This window comes from Oreochromis aureus, linkage group 20, assembly GCF_013358895.1.
Source record: "Oreochromis aureus strain Israel breed Guangdong linkage group 20, ZZ_aureus, whole genome shotgun sequence".
Lineage (NCBI taxonomy): Eukaryota > Metazoa > Chordata > Actinopteri > Cichliformes > Cichlidae > Oreochromis > Oreochromis aureus.
Window position 1 is genome coordinate 10,845,436 of NC_052961.1, and position 9,996 is coordinate 10,855,431.

The following is a 9,996-nucleotide window of genomic DNA, read 5'->3' on the forward strand; positions in this document are numbered from 1 at the left end:
TTGTAACGCCGTTATTCCCATCACTGCTGATGAGTAGGGTTATTTGGTTAGGTAACAGGGTAGGCATTTGGACAAGCGCTGGGCATACCCGCCCACTGTGGGTTTAAACAAGTTTCTAGCAATTCCTACTGGGATAATAATAACCTTTAGGAGCAGAGACTTGGACCCTTTAGACAGCGAGTTGGTCCAGTCTCTTCGTCACTGGCTTTTACCTTAATTTTCTACATTAGAGATGCCATCAAAACAACTGAATAACAAAAATATGCCAATTTGTATCACATACAGAAGGTGTTTGGTAAGTTATTCACTATCAAGCTGTTTTATTCATATCCATGTGTCCAAAAACATATCTTTGACCCACACTATCATCTGTGATCTGGCATATGATGTAAATTTTTGGTAGCTTTGTCAAATTATTTTATATTTGTTCACTGAATACTTACTAGTTTGTGGTTGGTTGGGTTGGAATCATCATCTGGAAACGGCTTGGTGACACCCATGGCCACACAGTTGGCAAAAATGGCAAGAAGAATGAAAATGTCAAAGGGCTTGCAGACTCTAGTTAAGGCAAGAGCGGGCCTTGTGAACGTATCTCTCCAGGAAAATATATGAACCAAATGATTATTAATAAATGTGCATCATATGCAGGATTAAACATACACAAACCAAAACACACCACATGTGCAGAGAAAAACACTGCAACCCTCTCAGAGAAAAGGATATTTCCACTCCACCAGGGCCAGCGCTGCCATCCGGATGGGGTTGCTAAGGGTGAGGCAGCAAAGAGCTCGGGGGGCCCTGAGGGCAGACTTGTTTGCCTGCATCGCCTTCTTGGCGCCCCCTCCTCTTTTTCTGACCGAGCCAGTTGACCCGAGGGTGTCTGATTTGCCTGCATCGGCCCCAGGGAGGGCATCTGAAAATAAATAAGTCAATATATACATAAAGATTAAAAAGGCAGGGTGAAAATGTGCATTTTCACACACAGTGAATATTAACTGTGTTGGGCATGGGTTGGGTTGTTTTACTGTAAGTAAGGATATATACATGCAAGGTAACAGTTTCTTTTGTTTGGGGGCGTAGATTCAGTGTAAAAAAAATGCAAGTTAAAGAATGTTTTGCCCCGTTCCAGTGTGCATTTGCAGTCCTGTTTCAAGTCATGTTACTCTAGCATTGTTTATGCGAGCTCAGATTTTATTATCTAACACAATTAGGAAAGGATTTGACATGTGGCTGTGGCAACAGGGAGGTATTCTGTCCTGGAGGCCTCATATTATAAGACCAGATGTGACCTACTTCTTTAGTGGGAGCAGTGTGGCACTTAGCCCAGCCCTATCCCCAAGTAGACCCACGAACACCTGTTGACAAGGCACTGCACAGAGAATAAGCCTGAGGGTACTTTTATCATCCCATCCGTGAACAAACTAAACGAGTAGCCAAGACATAAACTGTCTGCCCCAGTAAGAAAACTTTGAATATGAGACCAGCTGTGCATTTTCTGGTTATTATAAAAGCCCCTTTTTTAATTTTACTAGTTAGGTTTTGTTACTTTTCAGAAAAGCGTCATGACAAAAATGTTTCTGCTCATCTTGCGTTTGTCTGTTTCCACTCAGAATAGCTTTACAGTGCAATAAAACAGCAAATGTTACGCGTGGCTTTGCAGTGAAGGCACACTAAGCACATTCCTGTACGGCTGACAGACCATACCTTTCTTCGCCGGGTCCATTTTCGCAGGTTTCGCAGGTTAACGCCACGAAATCACTGAAGAAAACCACCATCAACTCCTCACAAAATCTGTGATGCGTAATGGATCACAGATTTGAATTTGGCCCCCAAAGAGAGAAGGAAAAAAAAATAATGACCATCTGTAGCCTGTCATTTCATATCCACATGCAGAAAGCCGGTGCAGCTGAGAGGCTGCGGGCCATTCTGTTCACCGCCTGTTTGTAGCCCATAAATCCAATTAAAGCCGCTTTCTGGTCATTTCTTGCGGTGAGTAAATGAAGACTGCAATTAAGTTTATCTATGCGGGCACACAACGGTGAGGAATATTAAAGCAAACGCGTGCATATATTCGCGGCGGCCAGCCGTCAGGATTAAAGTAGTTGAGCCGTTTAAAAGGATGACAAGGGAAATCTTTCAAGGGGAAGGTGGAGGTGGAGGTGGAGAAACTCTCCGGCTCTGTGGGAGTTTGCCTCGATGTTTTAGTTTTGAGAGAGAATAATATTAAGAAAATAGTCCATCAAGATGAAGAAAACAGCTGCAAGTTGAGACCCCAATATTCAGGACCTTGGAGAGAAGCAGCCACTGTATGCAGTACCGGAAGGCCGGCGACGGGGGGCGCCAGTCAGCAGTAAATCACAAGACTGCAAAAATATTCATCATATTATACATTACCTGAAAAAGAAGTCACAACCATGAAAACAAAAATCGATCACATTTTTAAAGATTATCTGAAGCTTTATTATTTGTAGGAACATTGTTCACAGTACGTTTATTACGATAAATATTTGCTGACAGTTTGTAACCAGATCGATTTGATAGAATTTTTTTGTGGATGGTGCTAATTTCAGGAAATAAGAGACTTTCAGGTTTTTAAAAAGTGCTTTGTTGCTTTATGCGGCAATTAAAGTGACAAATGGTGCACAGACAACAGACTAGACAAACACTTATAATCAACAAAAACTAAAAAAAAAAAAAAAAAGGTTTTGCTGAGTTTCTACAAAAATAAACTCAAATGTCCTCTTTAACACCTCACAGGTAAATAAATATTAATGTTAATATTCGAATAAATATCTATCTAATGCAAAACTTTAAAGATGTGCAGTTTTCTTATTTTAACTTTCTGCCTTTCAGTCATTAAAATACATAATCAGCCCAAGTATAAGATCTTTGGAAGCATAAAGCAGTTTTTGGATAAAACTTATTTGGTTCCTTGAGCAGTGTCTCCAAGAATACAAATGGGCTGAAAATTATTTATTTTAATAGATACATGTTGCTATAATGACTAAATTAACTTATTATGTGGTTTTGAGAACTACACATTGAAGAAAATAATCATAAATATTGAAAACATTGATTTTTCAGGTGGTGCAAACATGAGGAAATTATTAAGATTTACTCATAAATAACTGAAACAGTAATTTGTCCCTGAGGTATGTATTAGCATCCAGTAGGGACCAGTATCTCCACCTCTTGGTCATCCTGGTAGATGCTGTTCATGTGCTGGCATTCCTATTATCCTTTCGGTTGTCCACAGCTGGCTTCAGTCCTGAACCTTCTCTACTGAAACTGCCCCCTTTGCCCCTGATGTTGATGATCTCCATCCTTTGGCGGTAACTGACTAGGGTCGTCTGCAAAGGGAATTGCTGGAGAAATCAAGGAAGAAGACACAACAAAGTCAGTTTTTCATGCTTCACTGGCATGTAATCAAGATATAATCTATGTTTCCCTCAGGAACATTTAGAAAGTGCTTTCAGGCTTTTTGGTTTGGTAGCCTTCCCTCGGCTCATCTCATCCAAAATAAGATATGTCTCAGCAGGTTATCTAACTTGAGCCGTGCTGGAGGAAACCTGATGCTCACACATTTGACTGGTTATTCACAGTAACACTAAAAAAACTATTTTAATAGTCTCACATTCTTCAGCATTTTTTATAAGTTGTTATATCATTAACATTGTGAGAAATTGTGTTCTTGGGAAAAATTAATCAAACAGGAAACACAAATTAAACTGCACAAGAACCTTGAGAGAGTGGACGATTTTCCTCAGGTTCTTTAAAACATTTGATAGAAACAAAAAATGCTACGAGTGTGGTGAGGGTGAGTAAAAATGGGACCAGTGAGATGAAAAATGTTGCCCTATGCCGAAGTCCAGCCATAACTGAGGAGTGGACGCCAGTACAGGGGTATAAAACCACTCGCACATTTAATCATGTGACATTTTGCTAAACTACTGATAAACCATTGGTTCTGTGCAGTTTAAATATCATTTCTGAAACATAATTAACTTCACTCACGGTTCTGAAACTGCTGCGCTGTGTATCTGGTTAGGAGAATCCCAAAACCCTCAATGAGAGCGAGCAAAATCCCCCCCATCATTGCAGAGCCCATCATTGTTAGAGGTCCACCTGAAGAAAAATGCAATATTCAGCGAGTCACACTAATTATCCCAATGTAGAAACCCAATTGCAAAAAGAATTGGAATTTTGTTTACATTTTACACAGCGTGCCAACTTTTTCAGAATTGGGGCTGTATTTACTGACACAGAGAGACACAGTGGTGTCTTGTTTCTTTTGAGCTAATGAGCTCCTTACTGCGTGCTGCTAGGATGGCTCCAGTCAGCGCACCACTGGTTATAGAGTTCCAAGGATCCTCTTTCCCTCTCAGACGAACCAAACCACAGTCGATTGTGGAAAAGAGCCCTCCCCATACAGCAAAGCTACCTGCAACATAAGAAGTAACCAGACTTCAGCTACTTGTATGAAGCTAACTGTACCTAAACAATTTAATCTACACAAAAAATGGTATATTACTAACTAACTGCCATGTGTAACAAAAAACAGGAACTCCTTACCTCCAATCTGTGGAGCTCTAACTCTCACTGCTTTTGCACTCCCTTTCAGCCTGTGTCTGACACCCTGAAATATTAGAGCTCAGTTGAATTCTGCCTTTAACAACCTGACAAGCCAGAGAACAAACAAAAACCTGTGTTTTGAACTCACAGCAGGGGCATTTCGAAAGCCCTTGACCGCCTGGAACACCCCTCCTCCAATTGCACCCATTGTGAAAGCACCTCCACAGTCATCCACTATCCTCCAGGGGCTGGGTTAAGAGAGAAATGGATATTTATGTGACAGGAAAACTGACAATGGGGATATATCTGACAACTAACATCCAGTACATATACAAAATGCAGAAGTTATCTATCGGGGTCTGGATGACGCCGAAGACAATATGGGCACAGTTCTGGCTGAGAAATGTATATTACCCAAGGATGAAGAACTAGCTCCTTAAATATAACTAAATACTCACCTCTGAGTTATGTTTGTGTTAGAAAACATATCAAACATCATAAATGAATATGTCAAACAGCAGTGAAAGAACTAATGAGGTGGGGAGAAGGGAAGTGACAATTTAGCATTCTCCTGCCATAGCCCAGCTGCTTTGAGGTTTGATATGTTGTCCATTCAGAGATGCTATACTGCACACTTCAGTTGTAAGGAGTGGTTATTTGAGTTACTGCTGCCTTCAGTTCAAAGCAGTCTGACCACTCTCATCTGATCTCTGACATCAACAAGGCTTTTTCAACCATATAACTGTTGCTCACTGGATATTTTCTCTTTTTCACGCTGTTCTCTATAAAACCCTAGAAATTCTTTTGTGGGAAAAAGGCTGTAGTTAAACATTTTCGAAAATATTGAAAAGATCGGCCATTCTGGCAAAAACAATCATGTGATGTTCAAAATCAATAAAAATCAACTGTTTGAACTTCTCCAGCCTGAACTTCAGCAATGCGTCATGACCATGTCCATATGTCTAAATGCACTAAGTTGTTGCCAAGTGACAGAATGTAGGTTTACATTAATAAGTAGGTGGACAGGTATGCCTAATGAAGTGGCTGATATCTGGATTCTTTATCCCGTTCCTTTGAACTCTGTCATTAAAGTTTGACTTGTAGGGGATCAACCTTGACTCGAGGTGTGTCTTAACTTGATAAATAAATAAATAAAGCTTCATGTACTGCCTGTTTGGAACCATATTTTGAGATTAAAATACCCACTATTTTTAATTTCTATCCTAACTCCAGCTGTCACTTAAAAACAGCGACATTTTCAGATAAAGGTGACTCTACCAGCTTATTGTGTGTGCAGAAGGCGCCTCCATATAACAGCTTTATCTTTTTTATATGCCTTAAATAAGCAGGCCGCAACACCCACAGAGCCTTTCTGCTCACTCTCACATCAAAACTGAGTATGAAATTAAAAAGTCAACACTTGACTCCAACTTAATTAGTAAAATAAAAACAAACGCTTAAATTCTAATCTTACCAGGGCTCTCGGGCATACTCCTCCATGTCTGTTTACGTCGTCGTCTTCGTCAAGAGGACGTGATTACGTCATCATTAAGCGCGCCGTGTATGCTGTTTTGGAAAGAGGTATCGTTAGCTTGACGATAAAAAAAGGGCCACCTTTTTTTTTTTAAAAAAAGGTAAGAATTTAATTATTTCTTATTGTTCAGTCTTTTGAAGTAAAGGTTAACATTTGTGTTTGTGTGGTGTGGATGCTTTTTGGAGACGCATAGTTTGGTTTATTGCGTTATTCTTACATCTGCAGCCACGGATGCACCGCAAGCGTGTTAGTTTCTTGTTAAAGGAAACATTTCGTATTGTACATGGTACAAATTATTACAAAGAAAATATATATATATATGTATGTGTATATATGTAAATACATATATGGACATACACATAAGACAAGGAGCTAGTAAAGTTTTACCTGGAATTCACGTAGGATGGCCATATAACCTAAGAAACTGATTTATTTATTAGGATTATGAAGTTACTTTAAGTTTTATGATCAGAGGATTACTTTATATGATAACAGGACACATAACAGTTCAGGAGTTTAGTCATTCTAAGACCTACCAGGATGCATGCTTTAAACTACAATTCATGGATATCATTGTGATATCGACATCAAAACAGCCAGTTATAATGTATTGCAGGAAATGATGGTCTACAGACCTGACAAGTCTGCTGCAAAAATGTGGTTCTGGGCAGTGTTAAAGCTGCTGTTGATAGAATTATTACAGTAAAGGCATAATCTCCGCTTATCAGAAAACAAGAAATGTCCTCAGAAAAATGGACAAAACAAAATAATGATAATAAGAAGAAGAAGATGAAGAATAAAAAAACAGGTAAATATGGGAACTGTTTCAAAACCAAGTGTTCAGTAAAGTGTGAAATGAATAGTGGACCAAAAATATTAAACATAATGATGATTAAAAAAAAATAATTAACAGACTTGCAATTTTGTGTCTAATATATAAAATAGCCCATTAAAGTAATGAAACTGTTACAAAATGTGCTTATATTAAAGATCACTAAACTATATAATGGTGGTAATCATGTGCATTTTACTTTATGGCCACATGTGACTCAGTGGTTTGTGTGTAAGTGATGAGTTTCTATATGTCCTAATTAATCAAAGGGTACATATTATTGAAAGTAAATGATATGTATTATATTATCTGATTTATGACCAATCTAAGACTATTTTAATACTGTGTAATAATGTGTTATGAGCATTTGTTCTGCAACTGTTATTTTGGTACCCCAAGTGAATTTCAGCCGTAATATGAACAGTGTTTCACATGGACTCCGTCTTTCAGGATGCCTTTACCTCCAGCACTGCTGGCCCGATTGGCCAAGAGAGGGATTGTTAAACCAACAGAGCAAGGTAGTGGAACAGATTTCATATTTGGGTCTCTGTCCTTCATGGATTTCTCCTAATGTTTTGTGCTGTTTAAAAACCTTTTCCCCTTCAATTAATCCAGGGGCAGATGAGGAGATTATTGCTGAAGATTATGATGACAACAATGTAGATTATGAAGCCACCAGAGTGGAGAATCTACCACCAAACTGGTACAAAGTGTTTGATTCTGCTTGGTATGTACACTTAATATACTATAATTTAATATAATAAGAATTTTATACTTTAATTCAAAATGATTATTATAAACTTCACAATCAGAATGCGCTAATTACTTTTTCTTTCTTGTTTCTCATTTTATTCTTGAGAAGTCAAATTCTCCTTGAACATTATAACTACTGTCATGGAGAGCTAAAGTGTATTTTTAAACACTGTTAAGTAAGTTTTATTTAATTTTGTGGTTACAATATTAATCACTAATGTTTTATTTTCCTTACACAGTGGTCTTCCTTATTACTGGAATGTCGAGACAGATATGGTTGCCTGGTTATCCCCAAATGACCCAACTGCAGTAATAACAAAACCTGCCAAGAAAATAAGAGGTATGCTTTTATTCAGCCTCTATAATGTAATGTTTTCAAGAGGCACTAATGATCACAATTTCAGTCCGCTTACAGTAGACATGTGTTACTTTGCATGTACAATCTCAGAATACAGTTTGCTTTTGACAGATTTCAGCCATGGCTAATCTTGTGATCCTTGCCTTAACTTGTGTTTTTAGTAGAAGGAGGAGATGAAAAAGGCGAGAAGCAAGTTGAGAAACCAGACAGAGACAGGGACAGAGAACGACACAGAGACCGAGATCGGGAAAGGGATCGAGATCGGGAAAGGGACAGGGAAAGGGACCGGGACAGAGACAGAGAGCGTGATGATGGGAGGGACAGAGACAGAAGAAAGCAGAGAAGAGATGAGGCAGCACCATACAGTCGAAGCAAAAAAGGTAATGTTTACATCTGATTCATTACATGTTTACACATCAGCGCCTTTCACATGATTAAATATTGAACACCTAATATTTTTTACAGGTAGAAAAGATGACGAGATGGACCCCATGGATCCAAGTGCTTACTCTGATGCTCCAAGGTACAGTACAGATGGTCACCTCGATATAAGCTATATACAGGTCGTTCTCTGGTACTCCGATTTTGCCAGAATCATTGTGTTGCACTTGTTGAAAAATAGTTATGAGAGACAGACCAAATCAATTCCCATCATACATTTTTATCTTAGACGAAAGAACTAAACCCTCACACAGCACAGCTACAGTGTTTGAGTGTGTCCCCTCAAAATTCAAAATGCTAATCAGCAAAGTTGATATCCCTGTATATCAATGTAGATTTATGTATCACATAAATCTACATTTCATGCAAGGCACAACACCTCAACAAGAGGCAGATTTTATTGCAGTAGCATGATGTTCATAGTGAACTGGATTAGGTTTCCTCCCATTTTCATAAAAGATGCTCTGCTAAAGAGGAAAATATATACAGGATTGTAGCACATTTCCTTAATATTTGACCAAATTTGACCAGCTTTTATCACAACTCACTTATTCCCTTAAGCATAAAATAAAGACTTGTAGAAAGGCCTCATATCCTTATGAGCTCTCAGCCCTCAGAGTGGGAACGTGTGAACACTGGGAAGGGGCCATACACTTTTTTTTAAAGAGCATTTTGGCTTGGCATATCAGAGAAAGCACAGGTATAAAAACAACTTAAAGAATGGCTCCATACTACTTCAGCACGCTAGTTCCATAACCCTTGTATGTGCAGTCAGTCTTATTGTTGCTGTAAATGCAACATACTGTAGCTATCATTAACTAAATTTACCCCATTTGCAGTTTTCCTGCCACCATGAGCCAAATTGTCTGCTGTGAAAATGTCTATTAAAAAATCTACACCTCCAGGGTTTCTGTTAAAAATATTCCTAAAACAAAGCTGAGATTGTCATTGCAATTTGATCAAAGTTGTTTTCTCAGGCTTGACAAAACCCCTTCTCAGCCACAGAAGACATTGTAGTGCTGATTACAAATGCAGTTAAAACACAAATGTATTCATTTTTGCAGGGGGTCGTGGTCAAGTGGGCTGCCTAAACGCAATGAAGCAAAAACGGGTGCAGACACCACAGCAGCGGGGCCTCTCTTCCAGCAGCGTCCGTACCCGAGTCCAGGAGCTGTTCTTCGGGCTAACGCAGCAAACCAACTACCCAAGGAGTAAAAGCAGATACCACGAAGACAGCATCTTAAAACCCACAACTCTACAGTTGGTCTTCATTATGCTCACATGCTAAACATCATAGTTTGACAGGCTTTTGTTTCATTGTGAAATGTGTACATGTCAGAAATGAAAGGCTGAACTTTTTGGACAGCTACTCTATTCATACTCCTGCCGTGTAGAGCATTTGTAAATATGTTTTTATATGACCCAAAGGTTCACTTCTCATTGTTACTAGACCTATCAGTGAACATGATAATAAACTTAAGACTACTGTGAAAATGATCTGTTGCA

The 9,996-nt window shown here is 38.8% G+C and overlaps 2 protein-coding genes across 4 annotated transcripts; one reads left to right on the forward strand and one right to left on the reverse strand.

Annotated features, from left to right (window-relative positions):
- Positions 1-2,447: 2,447 nt before the first annotated feature.
- Positions 2,448-6,132, reverse strand: timm17b (translocase of inner mitochondrial membrane 17 homolog B (yeast)). The gene is made up of 6 exons (XM_031738882.2): positions 6,047-6,132; positions 4,721-4,820; positions 4,573-4,636; positions 4,313-4,441; positions 4,015-4,125; positions 2,448-3,365 (listed from the first exon to the last, which is right to left on the reverse strand). The coding sequence occupies exons 1-6, from the start codon at positions 6,070-6,072 to the stop codon at positions 3,280-3,282; spliced, it is 516 nt and encodes a 171-aa protein (XP_031594742.1). The 5' UTR covers positions 6,073-6,132; the 3' UTR covers positions 2,448-3,279.
- pqbp1 (polyglutamine binding protein 1) lies at positions 6,116-9,987 on the forward strand. 3 transcript variants are annotated; one of them, XM_039604165.1, is made up of 7 exons: positions 6,116-6,203; positions 7,387-7,456; positions 7,554-7,665; positions 7,931-8,031; positions 8,211-8,429; positions 8,515-8,572; positions 9,555-9,987. In XM_039604165.1, the coding sequence occupies exons 2-7, from the start codon at positions 7,390-7,392 to the stop codon at positions 9,703-9,705; spliced, it is 708 nt and encodes a 235-aa protein (XP_039460099.1). In that variant the 5' UTR covers positions 6,116-6,203; positions 7,387-7,389; the 3' UTR covers positions 9,706-9,987. The 3 variants fall into 3 exon arrangements, with proteins under 3 accessions (XP_039460099.1, XP_031594740.1, XP_031594741.1); XM_031738880.2 differs by having other exon boundaries at positions 6,126-6,206; positions 7,389-7,456; XM_031738881.2 differs by having other exon boundaries at positions 6,126-6,206; positions 7,389-7,456; positions 8,214-8,429.
- The last annotated feature ends 9 nt before the right edge of the window (positions 9,988-9,996 follow it).